General features: G+C 34.8%; 6 protein-coding genes across 6 annotated transcripts; 5 read left to right on the top strand and 1 right to left on the bottom strand.

Annotated features, from left to right (window-relative positions):
- The first annotated feature begins 1,420 nt into the window (after positions 1 to 1,420).
- Tsp_04117 (hypothetical protein) lies at positions 1,421 to 3,911 on the top strand. Its single transcript, XM_003374882.1, has 4 exons — positions 1,421 to 1,529; positions 2,588 to 2,851; positions 3,485 to 3,564; positions 3,669 to 3,911. The coding sequence occupies exons 1-4, from the start codon at positions 1,421 to 1,423 to the stop codon at positions 3,909 to 3,911; spliced, it is 696 nt and encodes a 231-aa protein (XP_003374930.1).
- Positions 3,912 to 5,321: 1,410 nt separating this feature from the next.
- On the top strand, positions 5,322 to 9,545 carry Tsp_04116 (putative HECT-domain protein). The gene is made up of 15 exons (XM_003374881.1): positions 5,322 to 5,449; positions 5,515 to 5,581; positions 5,803 to 5,917; positions 5,977 to 6,074; positions 6,347 to 6,390; positions 6,627 to 6,715; positions 6,775 to 6,999; positions 7,192 to 7,281; positions 7,341 to 7,500; positions 7,961 to 8,072; positions 8,143 to 8,342; positions 8,413 to 8,568; positions 8,964 to 9,059; positions 9,115 to 9,214; positions 9,345 to 9,545. The coding sequence occupies exons 1-15, from the start codon at positions 5,322 to 5,324 to the stop codon at positions 9,543 to 9,545; spliced, it is 1,881 nt and encodes a 626-aa protein (XP_003374929.1).
- A 2,715-nt stretch (positions 9,546 to 12,260) lies between these two features.
- Tsp_04115 (hypothetical protein) lies at positions 12,261 to 12,930 on the top strand. The gene is made up of 2 exons (XM_003374880.1): positions 12,261 to 12,792; positions 12,866 to 12,930. The coding sequence occupies exons 1-2, from the start codon at positions 12,261 to 12,263 to the stop codon at positions 12,928 to 12,930; spliced, it is 597 nt and encodes a 198-aa protein (XP_003374928.1).
- A 356-nt stretch (positions 12,931 to 13,286) lies between these two features.
- On the bottom strand, positions 13,287 to 14,576 carry Tsp_04114 (hypothetical protein). The gene is made up of 2 exons (XM_003374879.1): positions 14,396 to 14,576; positions 13,287 to 14,359 (listed from the first exon to the last, which is right to left on the bottom strand). The coding sequence occupies exons 1-2, from the start codon at positions 14,574 to 14,576 to the stop codon at positions 13,287 to 13,289; spliced, it is 1,254 nt and encodes a 417-aa protein (XP_003374927.1).
- A 645-nt stretch (positions 14,577 to 15,221) lies between these two features.
- Positions 15,222 to 15,695, top strand: Tsp_04113 (hypothetical protein). Its single transcript, XM_003374878.1, is given in 3 exon segments — positions 15,222 to 15,355; positions 15,370 to 15,539; positions 15,568 to 15,695. The coding sequence occupies 3 exon segments, from the start codon at positions 15,222 to 15,224 to the stop codon at positions 15,693 to 15,695; spliced, it is 432 nt and encodes a 143-aa protein (XP_003374926.1).
- Positions 15,696 to 19,240: 3,545 nt separating this feature from the next.
- On the top strand, positions 19,241 to 24,693 carry Tsp_04112 (putative kinase domain protein). Its single transcript, XM_003374877.1, has 15 exons — positions 19,241 to 19,550; positions 20,707 to 21,035; positions 21,330 to 21,592; positions 21,727 to 21,875; positions 21,934 to 22,043; positions 22,209 to 22,479; positions 22,559 to 22,687; positions 22,753 to 22,904; positions 23,007 to 23,228; positions 23,294 to 23,377; positions 23,443 to 23,910; positions 23,997 to 24,104; positions 24,161 to 24,241; positions 24,420 to 24,485; positions 24,541 to 24,693. Exons 1-15 carry the CDS (start codon positions 19,241 to 19,243, stop codon positions 24,691 to 24,693), a joined length of 2,895 nt encoding a protein of 964 aa, XP_003374925.1.
- The last annotated feature ends 774 nt before the right edge of the window (positions 24,694 to 25,467 follow it).

Below are 25,467 nucleotides of genomic sequence, written 5' to 3'. Positions count from 1 at the left end.
TCGTGAGTTGCATTTTGCATACTTTTTCAATTTTTAATTGAATTATGAAATAATTATGCCCGCAGAAACGTTAGAAATTAAATTTTACATTCTTTTCCATAATTACAGTAAGCTCTTAACACTTGATTATCGTTACGTACAGACGACAGCTTTCTTAACATTTGTGATGATATTTGTATGCTTTCGTGTTGTGTTTACGTTTTTGCGTTTCACATTTAATTATACCTGAAGTGGGTAACGTCGTGCAGTGAATTATGGCTCTGTAATAGCGTTTGCTTTTTGCAAGTGCTGCAACACCATCTTCGAAGCATCTGCATGCGCATTTTGTTTCGTTTTTTTTCTTTTTTATGATGATTTTTGCTTTAGTTTGATTGGATGCTTTGTTTTTTATCGAAACGCATTCTTTTGATCTTAATCGGTTGTACAATTCGCTGTGCTGTTTGTCACCAGTAGTGAATGTTTGAGTAGATATTTTGAAAATATCGAAAACTGTTTTTTGGAATAAAAAACATTGTTAATTTTGATATTCATTGCAAATTTTTTTATTTTATCTAAGAACATTTGGGATTTGTTGTTAATTTATCGTTAGTTTGCTTTTTTTCTTGTATGAACTTTTTTCAGTTTTGAAATATCAGCTGATTTCATGAAAATTTCGCTAACGTCATGTAATTTATTCGATTCAACGTATACAATATTTGAAAAAAATTAACTTTGCGCAGCTTTTAAACTACAAACGATTCATCGTGTAAAGTATTTTTTGTGTGTTTTGCTTCGAAACATAATGTGTTGAATTCGAAGAAGGATATAGTTATTTGTTTAATTAGATGTGTGAAGAATTTTTTTTCCATTTCACGAAAAGAACATCATCATAATCGCTTTGGAATGTTTGCCTGCGTTAAACAGGTGGTTGGTGACAAATTGTAACAGGTGTGATTCAGTTTTTGTTCTCTTACGTGCACATTATTACTTACAGTATTACCTCCCGCCTACGTGTTCTGGCATGCATGTTGCGCGCATTCGCGTAGCATGGTCCATAGCGTGGTGCTGACTTTGTGAACGTTGAACGCGTTTTCAAAGTGTCGTTGGAAATAAAGTTGCTCATACTGAATTTCATGCTCAGAATGCTCGCCAATTTTAGATGATTGACAATGGAAAGTGTAGCGGTAAAATATTTTACCACTGCTCTTTTTGCAGTAAGCTTTAGTTCAGCTAGCTAGCTGTTTCAGCTTCAAAACTCGCCGAGAAAAAGTCCATCCAAAGGTGTTCGCAAGCCGTTTCAGCTGTACCGGCCTCCCAGTAATTTTACTTTTTGTTTTTTGAATTTTTGACGAATGTCACATATATTTGATAGTTGCTTTTTTTTCTTTTTTTTGCTATATGCAATACAGAGATATGTTTTTCTTTTTCTTGTGATGTAGATATGCGAAAGAATGACATTTTGACAAAGTCGATGGAAAATATTGAAGATACTCCATCGTCAACGGTTACAAAAGCGGAGAAGAAAGCAGAATTGAATGAAACTGAAACGGGTAATTAATTTTCACATCGTATATTGTACATAATGCATCTCAGTACGCACAAACGCGCAAATACAATATGCAAATGTTGAAAGAAAAAAAATATTTTTTTTCAATCATCCTTGAAATAATTTTGAATATTGGCCAGTTTTGAAACTGTTTGCATCGCTTGACCGGATGGATGATTTGAACGCTTTCATTGCAGACTTAACATTCTCGTTTATCATCTTGTAAATTCTTTGCCGAGAAAAGGTGACAGTTCTTCTGCTCGACATTGACTTGCTTTAACGTTGACGTTCTCGTCATTCATCGACACTTGAGCCAAATTCTTGTCGGATGATTTTTCCCCGGCACAATGTTGATCGAGATCGAGAAATTTTCACATCGTTGATCAATATTTGCTCAGCAATTTCAAAAATACTTACTTTTTTTTCATTGAGCTGTATTGTGCAATGATTAATTATTTTTGATTCTGTTTATGTTTTTTTTTAATTTATTCATCTGGTTATCTTTCTCATTTCAACTGGGGTGAATAGTCCGTTGTATAAAATGGCTATACTCGATTGCTTGCTTGGCAGTTGGTTGTATTCAGGTTATTATTTATTAGTCACATTTGACATTGTCCAAAATTCTGTGGTTGGTCAATAGGATGTAGGAAAAACAAGTTTCCAACTAACCTCAGAATTAGTGGAAGATGTTCTTATTATAGCATCAGTGTTGTTGATGCGCATAGCAGAATTTTCAAGTATTTGCTTAACTAACAAGAGTCGAGTGAACATTTTAAGTTGATGAATCAACATTCCCATTGTGAAATGTTTCATGTATTTACGACTACTTTTTTTAAAATTATTTTTAATTGTGCTATTTATAATTTGCAAAGAATGTTGTTTGATTTTTTTTTCAGCTATTACTACTAGTATTGCTATTCGTTTTTCCCAAACTAAGGTACTGTCAGCTTTGGTTATTGTTTTCAACATTTTCAAGAATTACAAGCTTTTATTAATGCTTACATTGATTTGTTCAATTTGAAGTGGATTTATTAAAAATTTGTTTGTTTATATATTATTCAGTGGTTCAATTTCGACGATCAAAAACGGTTGGCAAAAGTAGCAACCGTCTTTCGGTGCCTTGCTTTTTCCCTGCCAGTGCTGCTTCTGCTTCTGCTGCTGCAGAGTTGAAAGGCAACGGAACAGTAATACCGAAAGAAGCACCGTTGCAGTCGGTGATTGCCAAACGTTGTCACGCTTCTGTGAAAGATCTAAGCAAGAGGAAAGAGTTGAACGATGCTGATTTCAAAAAAATCGAAGAATTTTTCAACTCTTTGCACCTTGCCGGTGATAAAAATGTGGCCTCATTTTTGAACAGTAATTATTAAATTTAATTTCATCAATTAATCAATGAATTAATTTTTTCATTATTTAGGCAAGTGCTCTTCTGCGGAACACGCATGTGCTATTGGACAAGTGTTGATCAAGTTGGCCATTGAAAACGGCAAGAAAAAGAGCACAATTGCCAAGTTGTGCCATCTTCTGTTGAGGGTTTGTTTTTTTTTTATTTTTATTTATTTATTTAAATATATTTTATTTGTTGTTTTTAATGTTCGACAGTTTAGAGTGCTTCTTCAAATGAATTTCGCAAAGGTTTAGTTGCCGGTTGTAATCAGTATTTTGAACGTCGCCACAAGCTTCGCACTGAATTTGTGACGTAAGATTTTTTTAAAAAAAATATCTGTTTTATTGATTTTGATTTTTTTTATTATAAAATTATCAAGAAGGTTAAAAAGGATGCTTTGATCAGTGAAATGATTTGTTTTTTTTCATTTATTTTTCAGATATTGGCATGAATTTATTACTTTCCTTTCTGAACTGTGCTCAGATTCAAGTTTCACTTCTGAAAGTACGATATTATATGCTTATTTTTTTTCATACGAAAGTGCAGTTTTATCCATTGAACAAAAACTATTATAGGCGATCTTGTAAATGTAGTGTTTCGAGTATTCAATTACTTACTTGTGCCTCCTGTGTTGGACGCGATTAAAATGGAAGAAGTAAGTTCTCTCTCTGTGTGTGTGAAAGTAGCTTTGTGTTTCAAAGCAGCAGCCGTTTTTTGTTGTGCTTTTGAATGGAATTGTTGTCGTTGTTGTTTTTTCAGTTGGAATGTATAATTTCATCGCTGCTGAATGCTGGATACAGTTTAGAACGTCAATATCCGGATCGTTTGATTGATTTGAGAAATACATTCCGCAACGCTTTCTTGGATGCAAAGGAACCATGGGTTCGAAAAGTAAATGAGAAAAAACAAAATTGTGTCTTAATCCAAAATATCAATTATTCCATGTTGCTAGATGATCCTGCTGCTCATAGAGCTAAGTGCCGGCAGCTGGCGACTGAGTGAGGATGCCAATCGTTATTACTTCCAGACAAACACGCCTGTGATAAGTTAATGAATGAATGAATGGAATAACCAATTTTTTTGCGAACAAGCTGGTGCTTGGAAAAATGTTCTGTTTTTACTCTTAAAAAGGTTTCATCATCCAAAGTCACAATTCAATGCCATAGTTTGTTTTGTGTTTTATTGCTTTTATTTTCTGCATATCTCTCTCTGTTTTATTGGAATGCTTATTTTCGAAATGTTTTTATTTTTCAATAATCAGCGCAACTTCTATTTTTACATTATTTGTTCTATGCTCAGTCATGTATCATCAATTGTTCCATCTCATCATCTATTGTGGCCATATAAGCACAACAAGTTGCCTTGTTTTTATTTTTAGTTATACATTTTTCAATCAACTGGGGTATGTTGACGTTTATTTTAACTTTTTTGTTTCTCTAATATTTATTCTCTGCAAACCGCGTCAGTTAGTTACTCATTGTGTGATGTCTTTTGCAGAATTTGATGTTGGTCTGATCTGTCTCATTTGCCGATGAAAATTAGTGGATTAAAACAAAATCATTTGTGTCAAAATTCTAATCATATCACGATCAATCCATTTATTTAATGTGATAGTTTGTGAAGAAACACTTGATACTTAAAAAATATTTTCCTTTTTTGTAATTTTTAAGGGAATATATTTGATGTGATGTGTTTTGAAAATTTAACAAATGTAACCATGTAATTAGTTTTTACGATGATGCATGTTATTGCTACAGTAATCAAGTTTATACTTGCAAGTTTAAATGTACTGTATTCTCGGTGTTGAACTTTATTTTGCTCAAAGAAGGTATTTCAGTTTCTTCATTTCATTTCAGCTCATGTTTCACAATAAATTCAAGCCATGCTTCAATCAAATTTGTTCAAATATTCTGTTCAACGTTTTAAGTAAGCAATTTGTTTTTTTATTCATTTGGACCGTTAATCATATTTTAATGCTAGCATGAACTTTGCTCTTGCTTGCCTGTTGCATTTCATCGTGTCTGGAACATTTTGCTTATTCATTTCACTTTAGTCTTTATTTGAAGATGTTTCTCAATTTTTGAAATTGGTTTCGGTGTGTGCTTTAATTAATTTATACATTGTCATCTGCTTTCAGGTTCTCATCTTGCCATGATTTCAGATTTATGACTGTTTTTTTTCAAAACTAAATTAGTGCACATTCTTACTTTGCTGAAAGATCATTCGCATAAATAGGTTTGCTTGCTAGTTTAAATGCGCAGTATAAATTTGTTAACTCTGTCTGCATCTGTGCATTGCATGTACACAACTGGTGTAAATTTTTGCAATGCTATAAATATTTCGAAAGACGCCTGTATTAGTTTTATCAGTCTTTTTACAATGTGTGCATTATGAAAAATTTCAGAACGATCCATGTACATTCAAGTGATGGAGACGCCAAATCCACACAGTTTGAAATTTTTACCAGGAATTCCAGTGCTGCCTGGAAGGACGGCAGAATTTCCTAATCGACCAAGTGCAGAAAACTCTCCGCTTGCTCGGTAAAAATTTATTTTTATTCATTTAAGCTTATATTTTCTCTTATCGTTTTGTTATCATCATTTAGCGCCATTTTTCGAATTAAAGGTGTAAAAAGCGTCTTTTTTGGCGAAGATTTCATTACTGTTACAAAAGTAATTGTTTTGTCATTTTTATTTTGTGATTGACACGATTAACTGTAATTTTTGTTTTATCATTTTAATATTGTGAGGTTTTTCTTGAAATCGAATACATTTAAAAAGCAATTTCACTTAAAGTTTTTAACTGTTATATTTTTTTATGTCATGTTATGTTTGTTATCTTTGTTCTGCTTTCGACAGTGCTTTGTGAATTGTAGCAGTGTTTTGTATTTTAGAATAGTGAAGTGAAAGACTGGGTTACTATGAAACCTGAAATATTTTCTACGATTATGGATTTTTTTACTTCGAAACAAGACATCATCATTGATGATTCAACTGAAAAGGATGCGGGTTTGTCATTTCTAACTCATTTGCCACTTATTTTCATCTTTTTGGTTGGTTTTTTTCAGCTGACGATGATAACGATACAGTGGCTATGATTAAGGACTTGTTGAATACTCGTATACGGCCGACAGTTCAAGATGATGGTGGAGATGTGGTTTTTATGGTGAGCTGGGATTTTTTTATTCCATTTTTCGTCAACAGCACTTTTTTCAGTAATATACACTTTTAGGGTTTCGATGATGGCATAGTGAAGTTGAAATTACAGGGTGCTTGTACGGGTTGTCCGAGTTCTGTGTACACTTTGAAAAACGGTATTGAGAATATGTTGAAATTTTATGTACCTGAAGTTAAAGGTGTTGAACAAGTAGAATTTTTATTGATATATTCATTTATTTATGCATTTTTATAAAATTGTTTTTTTCCATATATGTATAGGTGGTCGATGAGGTTGAAGAGATTGCGGAAAAGGAATTTCAAAAGTTAGAAACGAAGCTCAATGAAGATATTGCTGGTGAACCGGAAAAAGTTAAATAAATACTCGTTGTGTTGTTGATATCGTTACTGTTAGAAGTAAATAGTACTCTGTATAGATGGTATTTCTTTGAATTTGAATGGCGTTATTTTTACGCTGTTAAAATTTTTGATATTTTGTTTTGTTGTTTGTTCAATGGTTATATTTATTTCCATTCGATTCGATTTATTTGGTAAACTTCAGAATAGCAGTGGTGATGAATGTTCGTGAAGAAATTGAAGCACTTCAGAATCCATTTCCTGGAAATTTCGATGATTCCGATTCAGACGACGGTTCGTATATGATGTTTTCTTCTGTATGTCAGTAAATTTTACTAGTTTTACTTATTAAGTGACAAAAGCGCAGCTGGTGCCGTTCAGCACAGAAGAAGAATTAGTGACAGAAACTGTATCGAAGTTTAGTCGAATTCGAGCAGCTAACTTGAAACTCTTGGATGAGGAAAATCCCCGCTACAAAGGCGAAGTGGTAAATCGTTCTCAGCTAGAGCAGTTTACTAACAGTGATGAAGAAACGGCTTCATCATCTGCTACTGATGTGTCAGAAGAGATGGATATCAGTGATAATGACGAGCAAGAGGAGGATGAGGATGAAGAAGAAGAAGAAGAAGCAGATGACTATGATGGTGATGACGACGAAGACGACGATGATGATGGAGATGAGGATCAGGATGATAGGATGCTAGTGGATGACGGAGAGAATGATTACATGGAACAGGGGACGAAGATGAGGAATGAAAGTTATATTTCAGACCAAGAATCTGACAACATGATACATACATTTTCTCGAGTGGATTTATTAGATCAGAAGGAAAGAGGCATTGCAGTACAGCAACAGCTTAGTATGTTTTTTGCTTGTAGTGTTGTTTATAATTTTCAGTTTATAATTTTATTTATTAAGAACTTTGGGAACAGATGCTAAGTTTGAAGATTCGTTTTCAAAAATTGCTGCAGTCGGCAAATCGACTTCCACAGTCGGCGGATTATCGTGAAAAATTGCTTCAGTCAGATGATGAATTGTTGGAGACGTTTTCTTCTGCTCGACGATCGGTTCAAAAATTGTTGGATGAATTGCTGGAATTTCAAGATCATTTGTTTTCCGGCAATAAGCAGACTGTCCATTTGTCTACAAAACGCAAAATTGATCAACGTGATGATGATGATGATGATGATGAACTGAGTGATATTGTTGACGATGAGGATGAGGATGATGATGATGAGAAACAGCAACAAATGGAAAAGAAATCTGACGAGACAATCTCCATTCCTGCAAAACGACGTCGTTTGCAATTGTCTGGTTATTCTGATCTGCTTCAGCACTTGCACGACGCATTCAAAAGTTATCAGTAAGTTTGGTCTGTGGAATTGCATTTTTGATAAAAGATTGTGTTATTTGAAAAAAAAATTCTATATTATCAATGCTGTTTGTTTGTTTGTTTGTTTATTTTTGGTTATTTTAATGCGTTTGAGTTTAGTTTTTCAGTTGTAGCTAGCAGAATTTGTTTGTTGTTCATGTTTTAGAAATGAAGCTTTGGAAAAATGGTACCAGAGAACACGATTGGGCGGTATTGGCGTGTCGGCGAAAAAGGATTTCTCAGCTTTTGAAAGCAATGCAGTAGCCCAGATTGCTCAAGTAGAACCATTGGAAATTGATGGATGCTTTTTCAGTGAATTTAATATTCGTTTTGCAAAAATTGTTGCAGATTTTAACTGACCGCAAACGACTGATTCAACGTACACAACTGAAAAGACTCGAATATGATATAATTGGAAAGGAGGAGAAATGCGCTGATGAAGATCGAAACGTGAACATTTTTGACGACAGTGATTTTCACGAACAGCTGCTTCGGGAATTTATCCAGAAACGGATGAATGACATCACTGATCCAGTTCTGCTTGGCAGGTAATTGCAGTTCTATTTTCAGTGGAGAATAACGTTCATTTGCATATTATTTACTGATTTGTTGATTTAGGCACTGGTCGAAATTTCAAAAATTGCGCGACAAAAGCAAGAAAAGTAAGGTTGATCGAAAAGCTAGCAAAGGTCGTCGCATTCGAATCCAAGTTATGAGTAAGTTGGTGAACTTTATGGCTCCAGTGGACAAATCAAAAATGACGAACGAAACTAGGTTGGTTATCAATTTTTATTCAATTTTTCATTTTCAACGAAGCAAAATAAATTTAGAGATGAATTATTTGCATCTTTGTTTGGATCCAGAAATGGAAATGAACCGTCGCTGTAGAAGTTGTTTTTTTTGTTCACGCGTTATTGAAGTAATTATTCCTATTATATTAAAATGGAAATACTGCATAATAAATATAATTTTTGTGATTCATATTGGGCATTTTTGTTGCATGCAGTGTTTTTGAATAGAATCTGATGATACGGTAAGTATGCAAATATGAAATAGCTCTGCAGGGCAGTACAGTAATATTGAATGTCAGGTATGACGACAGTTTCGATGTGCATTTATATTGTTTGTAGTATTTCGATGTCAGTGTTTTCGATCGATGCCGTTTTCAGAACATCCGAGACGGTGTACGTGATGTTATACCAGTTAGCATGCTCGACACAATCAATGCGGAGAATTTTCGACTCTTGCTTACAGGCCAGAGTGACGTCAGTGTGAAAGTTTTGAAAACGCTGACCATGATTACTGACGAAAGTACTTAAGTAGCGCTGCGGCGGACAAGTCGTTACCCAGAGAAAAGTTTGATCAGTTTAAAAAATGGTTCTGGTCCGTAGTGAGCTCCATGACGGCAGATGAAAAGCAGGTGAGAATTTTATTCTGTTTGGTAATTTCCTAATGAGACCTATATTTGTATGTAATTTGAATATTGTAATGTTAAATACGTCAAGTCATATTAAATCAAATCTGTATGAAATCGCATCATTTCTTTTTAGGATTTGATCTATTTTTGGACAGGAAGCCCGACATTGGCGCCTTCAATGGAACGTTTAAAGCCGACACCGAACAATGACATGTATTTACCGACGGCGAATACGTGCTTTTCGCGTCTCTACATCCCGTTGTATTCAAGCAAGAATATTCTGCGGCAGAAACTGTTCTTTGCGATTAAGATCAAAACGTTTGGCTTCGTATAAGATGCAGCTAAAGAATAAAATAGGTATATTTACCACCTACATACCTACTTATTCAGAACTTCTTATTTTGTTTATTTATTGTCATTTTTCTCATCAGTGTTTTTTTGAAGTAATTCACATTAGCAACCTGTTCATTTCATCATATTCATATATTCTCATTCTTATTCATTATCATATTTTACACAGTGCATGTGTGCGTGTGGTTTATTGCATGATTAATAATTGATGATTTGAATGTGAAGAATAACTTCAAAATATGCATTCTACTTTATGGTGGAATATTTGGTATAAAACAAATTTCTGTAGAACACCGTAAGAAACAAGAACAGGCAGTGAAATGGAGAAAATGTAATTTCATTTAGAATTCATTTTAATTTGTCCCGAAAGATGGTTAAAGAAATTTAAACTGAATGAATCATGTTTCATTGTTATTCAAATCAGTTTTCGAATCACTGTTTTGAACATTGTCAAAAATGTACAACTTGAAAATCATAAACATTGTGCCAATGCGTAAACCACAAGCTGTATAATGCGACGATTCAAGTGCTCAACAATTTTACATGGTGGTTGGGGTTATTCAAATTTTTTCTCCAAGAAAATGAAGATGAGCCATAGACAAAACGTCTTTAAATTAACAGACGAGGAATATGATTTTGTGTCACTTGCTACAGAAATCAAAATGTCGCTTCAATTGCACATAACTGAAATATTTGTAAGTAAATGCCTTCCCTAAACATAGAACTACCTCATGGAAAATGTACTATTATGTTTATCTTTTAAGTGTTTTTAATTTTTCTGATTCAGTTGACATTCTATTCATAATTCAATGAGATGATTACTACATTGTTTGATTATGTAAATATCATAATTACATAAATCTTTTTTAGCATTTACGATGCCACTAAATGGACATTTTTATCTTATAGAAACACAGAATCGAAAGCATAGATAGCGAAGCAGACGTCTGAAATATGGAACGGAGAACAATTACATTAAGCTCAAGGATATTGTAAAAATATAATTATGGACATTAATTAAAAATTAAGGGTACTGTAATATACAGTATATTAATTGCCAAATCACTGATAAGAAAGTTGCAAAGTAAGAGACCAAATGTTGTACCCGTGGTTAATTGGATTTCAGTGATTTTGTATGAACGATAGCGCCGCACAGCAAAAGTACAACTGAACCAAACTGCATCCAGGTAAATGTTTTAATGATAAAACATTCTTTCCTCATGTTTTGCATGAACGCTACTATATGTAAGCAATTTATTTAAGCATTACATTTGAATTGTAACAAAAATTAAAAAAACAAAGCGAAGTTCCCAATTATGTATATGTAATTCAAACGTGAGTTGTGTCAAAAAATGAATTTTCAATTTGTTGTTATTAAACTCCGGCGTTTAGATATAACTGTAGAATATGTCCATTTTTTTCAATTTGCACTTTTGTTTTGCCTTGAATTTCATTGTGAACAGAACAGATTGAATATCTGTAAGCGATCAGTGCTTTCTATTATGCAAAATAGTGTTTTTAACTTTTCTACGGTATTATATTATTTTTCAGTTCCGCATCATTAGAAACATTAGGTAAATGAAACTTTTTATCTAGCTAATTTTGTCGCAGTTATTGCGCAGTTAGTTTGCTTATATTTTGGTGAAAAGCTTTCTGGGATGAATTCCATTTATGTAGGGCGTTTTTGAATTTTGAAATTTCAAATTGAGTATTGCGGTGGCGTGTTTTGACTAAGACAATGTTTTTGTTATGGTGTTTTCGGTCCGTTAGTTTATATTTTGACTGAATTTTAAATATCAAGGTCATTTTTGAATTTTCAAATTGAACAGTGCATTTCTCATGTTCATATTGTATCACGGCATAGGTTAGAGTTTATCCTCAGTAAGAAGTTTCAATGCACAAAATTCTGTTTCCAACGCTGCGCTATGCAAATAACGATCGCCATTAAAGGTGCCTTATCGTCAATTAGAGTGCACTCGTTCGTTTGACTTACGTGGCAAGTGGTAGCGTCGTGAAACGTTCTCTCACAATTTATGACGTTAAATAGCTGTTGAAGTCCATTTTGAGGCCTCCGCGGGGCTGAATTTGAATTTCAAAATTCCGAAATGACCTACATAATTGGAAGTTGATTTTTGATACAAAAAGACGCTTTCAAGTGAATAATTTGCAAGTGACAGCTTGCTTAGCTACTGAAAAGTGATTTTTGTTCAATAAAAAACTTTTTTTGAACTTCAAATGTTTTCTAGTTGAATTTGCAACCTATTTTGTGGTCAATTTAATGATCTTATTAAATAGGAAAAACTGTGTAATCGATAAATTAATTTGATTATCATCGGTTCAGTGAAAATGCTTGAAACTAGGAGTAGAAAATAAATCAACAGGAATTTATATACAAGTGAATATAACTGATTGATTGTTCGATTGGTCTGTCCGATTTGTGCAAGATTACATGTAGTGGATAAATCTTACAATTGTATAAAATTTAATAATAAATAAGTGGTAGTATAATAAATTTCATGAACTACATATGCCAAGTTGGTATGGCTTGTTTTTGTTCTCGGATAGGCGTGATGAATGGGCAGGGTAGGAAACGAATTGTTCCCAATTGCACTGTTGGCAGTGATTAATGAATTCGAACAATTTGAATAATGCCTTATAAAAATTGGGCAAATGGTGGCCGAGAAGGTTTCTCGTCGAAATGGCTGAATACGACGCTGAACGGAAGAATTTCGGCGGTGAATCGTCGTCGTTCATCTTCGAAAATGCCAAAACTGAACACTCGGTCGAACTGTACGATTTGCTTTGTCGAGGATTTTTGCACGACGAGCCGTTGAACCGTGCCTCGGCCATCGACTTGCAGGATGCGGAACCATTTTTCAAAAATTACATCCAAAAATGCTTGAATAGCAATTTGTCGGTTGTGGCGCGAGATTGTCTCACTGGGCAGTTGGTCGGTTGCGCGTTGAACGACGTCGGCTATTTCGAAAGTGAATACCAGCACGAAAGTCAAGAAGGCTATTCGGAGAAGATGGCCACCGTGAATTTGTTCGTCGAACAAGTCAAATCGTCCATGGACGGTCACTTTCCCACCGGAAGCAAATACATGGAACTGTGCCTGCTGTCCGTGCATCCGTCCTATTATCGGAGGGGCTTGGGTTACAAATTGATTATGGCATCGTTGGACAGAGCCAAACAGTTCGACTGCCAGTACGTGATCACTGTGGCCACCAGTTTGTATACGCAGAAAATTTGCCGCAAGCTTAATTTTTCACTTATCCAATCGTTCGATTATGCTAATTATAGAACAAATAATCAATTTGTTTTCAAGAGCAAAACCAACACTGCTGAAGACCAACAATCCCTTTTAGTCCAATTGTTATATTTTTTTTTTCAACGCCAACAAGTTTAACAAACTTCATTATAAAAGATAACTTTTATTAATTGCAATTTCATTCGCTTAATTTTTTTGGAAATGCTAGTTTTGGTTAATTCTTGTCTGCTTTTGTGAAAATTCAAATTCAAAAATAAATGAATTATCGTTTGGTAAAGGTTTGAAAGAAAATCCAAGGAGAAGAAAATACTCAGATTCATCTACAGTACAGAAACCTGCTTGTCACATTATGGTAGCATTTATTTATTTCGTTTCATTTTCATTCAACATACTAAACTTATTCGTTTTTCAGCTTGGACATTTCAAACTGCAACATAAAACATTGTGAAACTTTCAATTTTTCAACTTCAACAACGCTTTACGATGTAATCGTTTCAATTGTTTCTTGCTTGGGGTAGAGCCAATAGCTGCTTTGTTTTCAATTGGAATCGTGTTTGGATTTTTTGTCACCGCAGCCGGCTCAACTGAGATCATACCGTACAATGCACGGAAACGGTATCGTCCGATAAGGAGAAGCAAGGGAACCATCAACGACAAAAATGTGATGATCAACAGTGCAAAATTGTAAGTGGAAAGGTTGTTTCTCAGTGCAGCAAAAGAGCGATTGATTTCCTTCGCCAAGGGCTCCAGCGGGGCGAATACGAATTCTGATATTGTCACGCCCAACACTTTCAACGGTTTCACTTCCAAAAATGGATCCACAATAACCGCTTTGTGATACTCTGTGCAAGTATCTTCCAATTTGAAATACAAATGTCCAATGTATTGCCAGATGGACATGTCTTCGATTCGGCGACAGCTGTTCAGGGAAACTTTGTGCAAAATGGCCATCGATTTGGCCTGTTCAGTTTTGTACATGTGATACCAAGTCCACACGAAGCTGAGGGCGAAAAGCGTGCAGAACATGAACGTTGCGAAAAGAAAAAAACTTCTTCGCCATATGACTAGCACAATGTAGCCCAGTGCGACAACAAGAGCAACGAAGTTAAGCCAAGTGAAAATATACACCAAAGAAGTGTCATTTTCAGAAACGTTAGTACAATTGGTCTGTTTGATTAAACTTTCACTCACGACAGTTCTCAGTGATGCGGTGTTGATCATATTGCCGACTTTCTCGAGCGCTTCAATCAGTGTCGAATGCTTCAATGGAGTTTCGGTCAGCAGCTCATTCCAAGTGGCCAAATCAGACTGACTAACAGTAAGTCGGACGACATAATTTTGCGCCGAATCACTCACACTTTTTGGATTGTCCAAATTGATGTCAAGTTTTCTGCCCAAAAGTCGAATCATGTGCTTCACAGCGGCAACTTCGCTTTGGCAAGGACTTTTTTCGTCGAACTGACATTGACAATTTGATGCTATTTTCGGCATGGTCAACAATTTCTTTCGACATTCAGCCAGTTCTTCTTTTATTATATGATTGAATTTGCAAAACTTTTTACCTGACGTGTCGTCGTCATTGACCAGTTTCACTTCATTTTCAGTCAATGAATCCGTGCTGAACATGCTGTTCGGATCAATCCATTTGTCTCTGTTTTCGGTAATTTTAAACGGATCTTCAGAAACGGCCAGTTCAACCAACAGTAGTATGTTCGACAGAGAAAACCAACACAACAAAGCCATCCGACTTAAATTACATTCCACCCGGTCAAAAAACGTGAATTTGGACTCTGGTTACAGTATAAAGATTTTCAAGAATTTACCCTTCCATACTGTAGTGCAAGTGAAAACGATCACGATGACGTACGTATCCGGGTTGTTTACGTGAATTATTTAAATTTTATTTTAAAAAGCACTTTGAAATTGCATTTATTTTCAAGTGAACAATGTTTTCCTGGTAAGTGCGATGATTTGTTTTTGTAAAAGATCGTTGTTTTTCTTTTTTTGATTTTTTCAAAATTGCATTTCGAAAATTATTTTAATTCCAATTTGTTAGTGAAAATTGCATTTTCACTGATAAATTTAAATGACGAGCAGTGTTGTTGTTGTTGTTGTTGTTGTTGTCGTTTTTCATCTTGGTTTCGTGTAATTACGATTGAGGAGATGTATTTGTATGTATGTGTGAGAGAGAATCAGAGAGAATTCGAATGAGCATAATATGTATGGTGTGGTGGAGAGAAAAAGCAAACAAAAAGAATATTGCCATTCTAAGGTAGATTAATTTTGGTTTTTTCTCTCATAATTTTTTCTGCTTTTCTGTTTTTGTTTTTCTTTTCATTCTTCCATTCATCTTTTCGTTGGCTCTTGAAAAATCACGGCAAAGTGATGATGATAATTGATGAACTGGCAGTTGAAGCAATTGCTGAACACGGACCGCAGTGCGTGGATGAGTTGATTGAAATTGAATTGTCAGTGTCATCGAAGTTGCTGTCGAATTTTGGGCCCTGCTCTTTGGAGAGGCAGTATTATAATTGAGCCGCCGGTTGGTCGGTTGTTTCCGCCGTGTTCAAAATCGCATATCGATCCACGCCCTCGTCTCGGCTGCTAAAACGATTTGCTTTCAAGAATCAAAATATGACGTGAATGTCCACTTGGAACGCGCTGTTGTTGTTGTTGTTGTTGTTGGGTTCATGAACAACGACCAGAGTTGTAGAAAATAAAGTATATACTACAGCGAGGACGCCACCACAATTTGCCAGTAGAAGCCTTTCGGGAGTGGGCGACCGACGGCCATTTCCCATTGGTTGCATTCAGAGAAGCTTAACGCTAAATATAGGCGAGTTGCGACCGTCAGTGGGTTAATCTGAGCGTCTGAAGACCTCCGGTCCGGTGGATTGTTGGTGAATCAAGCAAATTGCTGAGCACAGAGAGAATTTTATTTTCGTCATGTTCTTTTTTCGGTGCACTGCTCTTCACTTTTATTCATTCAGTTGTTATTCATTTTCTATTTTTACTACATTCATAATCAAGTAAGTAAATATGATTGATCACCATCATCATCATGAAAACATAATTTAACAGTAAATTTAGAGACGCATTTCACATGAGAGAAAAGAATTTACATTTCATTCAATTTTCAATAACATGCTTCATTCACTAATTGCAATTATCAACCAGGGGCTAAACTGTTGCACAATATTATTCTCGTAGGAATTAGTTGCAATGTCTCTTTTTATTACCTGTTCCCGCAATTTAAATTTGCCGTGAAGTGATTTGTTTCAATTATCAGGGCAATTTTAGAGCGCCAGTGAATGTCGTTTGAAATGCTTTTGGAAAAATCTCATAAAACAATCTTTTTCTAAAGTTGAAATTTTTTTGCAAATAAGCGTCTAATTAAATTTTCTTTCTAGTTGAATAAATTTATTGAATATAAAAATTCTATTGTTAGCTCATATTTGTGAGTGTATTGGTTTGTTTGCTTGCTGTTTCTTGGGTACAGCGATTCCAGATTGTTCAATTGGTGCGTAGTGTGAATTTTTGAACGGCTGGCTGCAAATCGCTCCTTGGGGAAAGAGCTCCTCTCCGGACGCGTTAGCGGATAATTTACTTGAACGTAATCAGAATAAGTTGGATTTTCTCAATATTCCGCATGGTCAGTTTAGTTAGTAGGAGGAGGAGGAGGATTATGCATTTTTGCCGTTAAATTGTGAATTCTTCCAGCATGTTGGCTTGTTGGATTCAGTCAATAATAATGTAATTTTAAATTTGGTATTTTTTCTTCGCTTTTTCATCGGTTGTTGCTTCGAGCATTTTCGATGGCGGAAGTTTTCTTCCATTTCAGCTTTTTCTTTTTTCCTTCAGCCATTTTCCCATTTGTGCCATAAATAAAGGAAAAAGCAATTGACCAAAATTGTTAATATTTTTATTCAACAGAAAGGAAATTTTTTTTCTCCTTCTTCTGCCCGCATGAAGTGAACAACAATCGGTCAGTTTCTATTAATTATTGCTGGAATAGTGTCGGCGTCAAATGGGATTTTTCTCAATCGATAATAATGATAATGATAATAGTAATAATAATAATAATGATAAAAGAGCCAACCCGCCGAACACAATTTTAGCTTTTTTTTTAATCCGAGCAAACCGAAATGGAATTGGATTTTTTTAAGAAAAAAGAGCTTGGGAAATTTATTATTATAACTTTTTGCAAATTGACTATATACTACCGAGAAATGTAGAAACCAATTATCCTGTGCATTACCTGCTTGTTGTTGTTGTTGTTGTTGTTTATCTGTGGGAAAGTGTAGAGACGAAGAACATGGGGAGAGGGTTTTTGATTTGGTCGATTTTCACACGGAAGAGAAGAAATTTTTTTTTGAAAAAGCAACCAGTTTTTCTGCTTCAGCCGGCTTTTCTCGTGTCTTCTTCAATGGACAATTTCAACTTGAACATTAAAAACGATAAATTTGATTTTGACATAAAATTCGATGCCCATTTTGGGTCATGGGCATCATCGCCAACGGTGCACAGCAAGGACATGTAGCTGACAACCTCGACGGAACAGTTGGAATGCATGGTTATTTTTTTTCTTGATTTTGGAAAAAAAAGAAAAAAAGAAATAAATTCACTCTTCAATGCATAATTATAATTATAATTATTGTCAAGTACTTTTGTCATTGGAATTACTGTATGAACTGTCGATGTCGTTGATAAGAATAGTATTGGAAAATATGAAATGCAAAAACAACAGCAACAACAACAACAATATTTGGGATAATTTTATTTTTTAAAATCAATTATCATCAACGAAATATTTGCATTCATTTTTCAACGGCAAAAATAACAAATCTTTAGTTTTTTCTTTTTTCTTTGATTTGTTGCTTCTATTCGTCAATTTTTGACAAGCGGTTAATAGTAGTACTGTGGAATTGTTGAAATTTTTCAAATCACAATTTTCACACGTTGAAAATGAAATCAAAAAAGAAAAAATTGTTTTGTTTCACACTGATCTGAGCACAATTTTCACTATTTTTCAGCGATTGATCGATTTTCAAAAGAAAAAACAAATCTTCTCGCCTTTTCCTTCAAGATTTAGTTTGTCATATTTATTTTTTGTTTTGCACATTCAAATCCAATTGTGCTTTTGTAAATTATTAATTTAATCTTTTGATGAATATCTTTTTTCAAATGGATATTGCTTTGAGTGCAATTTATCCCGTCGAGCAGTGTGCGTGATTGAGAACTGTTGAACGCGTTTTCGGATGGAATTTTAATATTAATTTTGTCACAATTCAAATTCCACTGAATTGCACGCACATTGGCAGTTTGTTCATTTCTTCGCGCTTCATTTCATTTCGGGCATAACAAATAATATTCGAATGATTTCTAAGCAGAAAAAAACAGTTGTAATAATAAATGCAGTCGTGTTGTATGTTAACTGTAGTGAATTAATTTTCTTTTTGATCGTGAAGAAACCATTCATATTTGATTTTTTGAAATTTTTATCACAACTTAAATAGCGAAGACATTCATTATTATTATCAGTAGTAGTATTAGTTGAAAGTGAAGAAAATCAATTTCACTTTGTTCTTCGAATTTGTCACAATCCGATAAACAGAATGACTAAGAACAATTACGGTTCTCACGTAAATTTGCGTGTTCATCCATTATTGTAAACAAAGAAAAGCATTCATTTCACTTCATGAACAGTATACTTTTAAATTATAAATAAATTTTTAATAATAATAATAATAATAATAAAATTTAAGTTAATTTGAAAATTACTGTACTATTTTAATTGACATATTTCACACAGTATTGTTTTGTACAAATATGCACCTATTTTGTTTTAATTTACAGTAAGTATCTTTGTTTTGTCATCCTGTACTGCTGTTGCTCTACTGGTCTTGTTAGTGTACATTTTTGATGTAAAATGTACTAATTAAATTATTAAATTAATTAAATAATTAAAATCAAATTAATAAAATTTTTAATTGATATTTTTTTGTTTTGTTGACACGAATACCAATCAATCAGTTAATTGTATAAATTTATTTAAATTGTGTTATATAATTTGGAAATAGTTTTTTCAAAATTTATTTTGTGAATTTCATGAAATTATATGACATTTGATATTTGACATCCATTCGTTGTAATTTAAAAGTAATGTGATTTTCAGGCAATCTATGGTAGACGGTGATTTTGCGTTTTAAACAGCCGAGTTACCGTGTTTTTGCGTTGGGCTTTTTGCTTTTCTTTTTAAGCAAGTTTGTTTCATTCGCACGACAACTGCCATTGATCGGCCAGCATCAACCGAGTAAGCTTGGCTTGATCTGTTCATTCAGTTGAATGACGTAACTGTTTAACTGTTTTTTCTTTCCGGGCTCCTTCGACCGTTTCAAGGCGTCACCATGGCGCACAGTCAAATACCGGACCAGTTGAGGCTGTTGAGCAAAAAGTACGGTCTGGTGGTGAACCAGGAGCCGACATCCGCCGACGAGAACGCACTGCAGCAGCTTGTCAGCAAGCTGAAAAAGCTCATTCGTTCGCTGATTGCCCGCGAGATGCGTTTCAAAGAAGGTTATGAGAACATGCGACGGGCTGTGAAAGACAAAAAGCAAGTGGACGCGTTGAAGAAGAACTTGCGGTCTATAAGTGACAAAATTGAAGACCTGCACTCGGATTTATTTACAATCGAAATGTACGCCACAGGAACGGCCGGTAAGCATTATTTAGCTTCATTCATTTCTGTTCATTCATCCATCCATGCGTTCATTCATTTATGCAAGCATATGCATGCATGCCTTCATGCTTGCTTGAGTTTTCTTTCGCCTGTTGCTGCTCTGTTGCTTACTTGCTTGCTTAGTCTTTTGCGCTAGCCAAACAGCAAGCAACGGCGTACGTTTCTGCCATTGCTGCCGTTGGTTTGCGTGTTATTTGCACGAAACTAGTCGCAAAATTGCGTCTGTTTGCGTTTTTTCAACGTTTCCACTCACTGATTTTGTCCTGTGAAAATTCCACTGCCGGCTTGGGAAACACCGGCCGTGCCGTGTCTTGAAATTGATTTACCAGGCTGGCAACAAAACAATATTCTTTCTTCTGAATTGCTATTCGAAAACAAAAATTTTTGCTTGCTCATTCAGTTTTTTTTCAATTTTCAATATTTAATATTTTGTCACTTGATTAGTGGGAGGGGAGGTTGGATTTCTAAGTTGCATATAATGGATTCGCTTGTGATCACTTTTATAGTAACTGTAGCGCAGGTAGATAGATTTGGGTAATGTATGTGTGATCATTTGAAATGAAATAATCGGCACACAATTATTGCTCACTAATCGCTCGTTTCACTTGCCGTTTGTTGTTGAATGTGCTGTTCAAGTGAATTTATTATCATTGGCAAAATTACCTTCTCTCAATTTAACTAGCTTGTTGTTGAAATGAGACGATTGTTTGTGAAGCGCATTAATCACCATCATCATCATCATCGTCGTCGTCGTCGTCATGCTTGTTTGTTGTGCTTTAATAACAAAATGTTGAGTAATTCTCAACCATTTAATAGGGGGAAAAATAATAACTTACGAGATTGAATATGATTGATTTTTAAGTTCATCTCGATAAAATGAGAAATACTTACTGTCAAATAAACTGTGAACACACAGTACGTGAACAAGCAACGAACGACCCAGTTTATTATTGTGTTTGTTGTTTGCGATGAAAAATAGCAAATACTGTCGACAAAAAATACTTTGCTGTTTCTTTTTTGGTTTTTGTTTCCAATTTTTGATTTTATGCACGTAAATTGAACATTTTGTTTGTTTTTCATTGGTGAAATTTTGAATTAAATTCAGAAATTTAAAATTCAACATTTTTCTTCCAGATTTGAGTTCCGCTTCATCCACGTCGGATTTTAACGATTCGTTGAACATTTCCAATGCAGCTATTAATCAAAAATTGGCCGGCCTTACACGCGAGTTGGAACGTGAAAGCAAAGTCAAAGATGGTTTGTTGCTTTTGCCCATTTTATCGCTTTATTCTTTATTTTGTTTTATTTTTCAAGGATTGGAAAAATTTTTGCAAATGTGCAAAGATAAAAAAATGCTCGAAGGTAGTCGTCAAATGTTGGAAGATAGCAAGGCAAAAATCGAACTGCTTCGAATGCAAATTGCGCGCTTGCAGCAGCTTTACTCGTTGAATCTCTCCTCGCCGGTTGAAGGTACCGTTGGGAATTTGTTGTTAACTGCTTGTTTGTTTGTTTATTTGTTTTGGTTTTTCTCATTTTTTAAAAGGAGCTTCACCAGTGGCATCGCCTACTGAGATTCAAGTCGATGAATTGCTTCACAGATTGCGCAAAGAGGCTGCCATGCACGAAGGCGCCAAAAATATGGTGAAAATTTTGAACCAAGCCAAAACTGTCGAAAAGAAGAGTTTGCAAGATGTAATGGAAAAATTCAAATTTCGAATTATTTTAATCAGTTGGTGTTGATTTCAATTCTGCTTCAGGCACTTGATTCGCAACTTGAATCGAGAGAAAAGTTGGATTTGATACGGTTGGCTTTGGAAAAACACTGTCAGCAGTTGCCAACACATTCGCCGAAACGCGAATCGGTCAAAACCGACATTGTTCAAAGCAATCCTTCGTTGTACAGAAATCGTACAGAAGAACTTCCCGACGATGCTGCGGCAGCCAGTGCTAGCAGTCAACTTTTACTTAATCGTCACTGCGCTGCCTCTTCGCTTGCTGTATCCGGTAAACTGGAAGTCAGGTATGTACTTGGTTCAGTTTTACTTTCGAATACTGTAGTACAGTAAATGACTGTCAAGTCACGTATTTTTCTTTTTTTTTAAATAAGCATTCAAATGTTGTGTTCAAAATGATGAATTATTGAACTGTTGTTAGACTTATGGGTTGTCAAAAATTGCTTGTCGATATACCTGGTCGAGCAGCCGATTCTTCTGCTGCAGCTGCAGAACCTGGTTTCAGTCAGAAGAAAACACGGTCTGTCGGTTCACGTGCTAATACTTATCGCTTGAAAGATAACTTATCTGGTATATTTGTTTGTTTATGCATTTATTGGTATCAGTTTTGTTCACATTATTCGTTTAGATGAAATCTATGCAGTACTTCGCGTGGACGGGCGTAAAGTTGCTCAAACTGAACCGAAACCTTACAGTCAACAAGCATGGGATCAACGTTTCAGCATTGACTTGGAACGGGTGAGAAGTTTTCTTTTTTTTTTCCTTGTTTTATAAATTCTGCATGTTGTTCGAATTTTATAAAACTGCCCATTTACAATTTTATTCAGTGTCAAGAATTGCAATTCGAATTCATTGTTATTATTATTTTTCGAAACTTATTATTAATAAATGTTTCAAGTCAAGAGAATTGGAAATCAACGTGTATTGGAACGATTGGCGATCAATGTGTGCGTTCACTTTTTTAAAGCTGGGCAATTTGATCGACTCTTACCAGGACGGGCGAGTTGTCCAGCTGGAACCCCAAGGAACGCTATTTGCAGACGTGTGTTGTCTTCTTTCCAACGTATCGTTTGTTGTCTTTACATGCAAGATAAGTTTCAGATTCGGTATCTCAACCCAGTTATTAGTCGAAAGCCAATGTTACAACGCCAGCAAAAGCTGTTTCGCGTCAAAGGTATTTTTTTTTCATAGCTTTACTGTTATTGTTGCTAGCCTAATACGGTGGAGTTTTTATTTGTTGTAACAATTTCCAGCTCAAAAAGTACTTCCCGTTCGTCCTGGTCAGATGCATGTTGCAGCTTGGGGTAGAATTATTAAGCAGTTTTTTCCTCAAATGTGCCAAGACGTTCCTGCGCATGCTTCCAGTCCTCCAAGTGGTGCCAGTATGATGAACGAGCAGCTCTTCTTCTTCTTCTTCTTTCTTGTACATGTATTTTTTTCGTTTCAGTGAACGGGCGCGCATCACGACTAATCACTCAACGTTCCGACTCCTCACTGTTGAACGATTCGCTTCCGTACGTGCTTTCGCCAGCTGCTATATCCGAAACTTCCACATCTTCACTTTATCCATCCTTGAAAGAATTTGGCGATCAGGATCGAGTGGGGGTTTCGATTCTTTTTTTCTTTTGTACTCTGTGCAATAAATTAAATTTTCATTTAGAAATATTCCTTTCCCAGTTCTTCTACGCTGATTGATGACAGACTTGTGCAAGATGTGAAAAAGCTCGAAAAAGAGACGCTCAATTTGAAGCTTTCCGCCAGGAACTTGAACGCTTCCAGGTTTTTTTGTACTTGATTTTGAAAATGTATTTGATTTCAATTTTTCCTTTAATCATTAGCGGATATCGTCAGTCGACTAATGCAACAATGACAATAGATGATTTCAAATTGATCAGTGTACTTGGGCGTGGTCATTTTGGCAAAGTATGTTTATTTTGAAAATGCACGCATTTATTTTTTTCAAATATGATTTGATTTCTTTTTTTAAGGTTATACTTTCTAAATATCGACCCAATAACAATTATTTCGCTTTGAAAATATTGAAAAAGGCCGATATTTTATCTCGTGATGAAGTTAGTGTGGATGATTTTCTTTTTTGCTTTTTTGCTTTGCATTGGAATTTTTTCACTTGTTTCAGGTTGAATCGTTGATGGCTGAGAAGCGTATTTTTGAAATTGTCAATCGATCCAAGCATCCATTTTTGATCAACTTGTACGCTTGCTTTCAAACAAGAGAGCACGTTTGCTTTGTAATGGAATATGCGATGGGCGGTGATTTGATGCGGCACATTCATGATGATATTTTTACCGAAGAACGGGCCTGCTTTTACGCCGCTTGTGTGACTCTCGGTTTGCAATATTTGCACGACAACAAGATCATTTATCGTGATTTGAAATTGGATAATTTGCTGCTCGACCGGGATGGATATTTGAAAATAGCCGATTTCGGTCTTTGCAAAGAGAATATGGGCTTTGAAGATAGAACGTCCACATTTTGCGGTACTCCGGAATTTCTGGCCCCAGAAGTGCTCAGTGAAAGCATGTACACTCGCAGCGTTGACTGGTGGGGTCTTGGTGTATTGATTTTTGAAATGTTAGTCGGAGAGGTATGCTTGTACTTGTAATTATTATAATTATCTCTTGTAATCTGTTTGATTTTAAATGTTATCTTTTTCATCGTATATATATATAGCCTCCATTTTCTGGTGATGATGAAGAAGAGATTTTCGATAGTATTGTCAATGATGACGTTCGTTATCCAAGATTTCTCAGTATTGAAGCAATTTCAATCATGCGTCGGGTAAATTATTCTTCAGAGTTTTTTTCAAATTTACTATTTGTGATCATTTGTTTCAGTTGTTGAGAAAGAATCCTGCGAAACGATTAGGTTCATCTGAAGCGGATGCTGAAGAAGTGAAGAAGCAGCGATTTTTCAGGGTAAAAATGATAATAATAATAATGTGTTTGTTATTTTTAATTATTCTGCAATGCAATTTTCACACACTGTATGCCTTTTTTCTCCGATTTGAAAAATTGTTCAATGTTTCACTTATTTAAAAAAATGTTGATGGTTTGATTAAAATTGGTTTTAATTACATTTGTTAAATTTATTTAGTTAATCGACTGGCAATGGGATGATTTGTTGGCGAAGAAATTGAAACCAAAGTTCATTCCTACAATTGTAAGTTGTTTTCTTTTTTTTTGTTTTCAAGTCTCTTATTATTGTGTTTTTCAAGAGGAATCAAGAAGATGTTAGCAATTTTGATGAAGAATTTACAAAAGAAGCACCACTGCTCACTCCTCCAAAGGATCGAAAAGTGGTGTCGAATGCAGATCAAGCATATTTCAAAGATTTCGACTATTTAGCAGACAATTCTTGTATTGTCTGATTTTTTCCATATTTCATTTGAAATTGGAAAAAGAAAAGAACAGCAAAACATTGAAACTTAACGTATAAAAATTACTTTTGCATGTAAAATACAATATTTATTTTGGTGCGGGTCGGCTAGCTTTTTTGTGTGTGTAATATGTGTATGACCAAAGAGTTCTTCTGAGAAGCTCGTATTTTAATGCAATCAAGGCAGGTGACTCGCCTGTGATGCAAAATAAATTGCCCCTTGGGTTTGTATACTTTGAGAGGCTGGTATTTTTTATGCTGCTCATTTTGAATATTCTATATTTGTACATGGTTTTTTATCATCTTTTGTTGCAACTCTTCATCCGTATACTCTTTCTTCCTCACGCATGCCGGCACTATGCACAACGTATAAAAATCACCACTGTATATATATATATATATATTTATTTATTTATATTTATATTTATATATCTGTCTATACATTATGTATGTATATTATAAATATGTTTATTTTTGTTTGTTATCGCTTTACAAAGCGATGATCCAGTTGTTAATTTGAACTGCATGCTGTGTCATCTTTTCTTTTCTGTGAAAAGTTTGACGTTGTGCTTGTTTTTTTTTATCTCTGTTTCAGAGTAGTTTGCAGTTCAGCAGCCGAAAAACGTGTGTTGAACAGCGGCTGTGTTGTATGTTATAAATAATAATATACTTTTGATCTATATGTTCTGTTTAGAAGCTGCGTGAAAATAATGGTGTTGAATGAAAGCATTAAAAGAAATATATTTAAAAAAAACTTTTTTTTGTA

This window comes from Trichinella spiralis, assembly GCF_000181795.1.
Source record: "Trichinella spiralis strain ISS 195 chromosome Unknown Scfld5, whole genome shotgun sequence".
NCBI classification, from domain to species: domain Eukaryota; kingdom Metazoa; phylum Nematoda; class Enoplea; order Trichinellida; family Trichinellidae; genus Trichinella; species Trichinella spiralis.
Note: the sequence above shows the minus strand (reverse complement) of the source record. Positions and strands in the feature narration are given on the sequence as shown.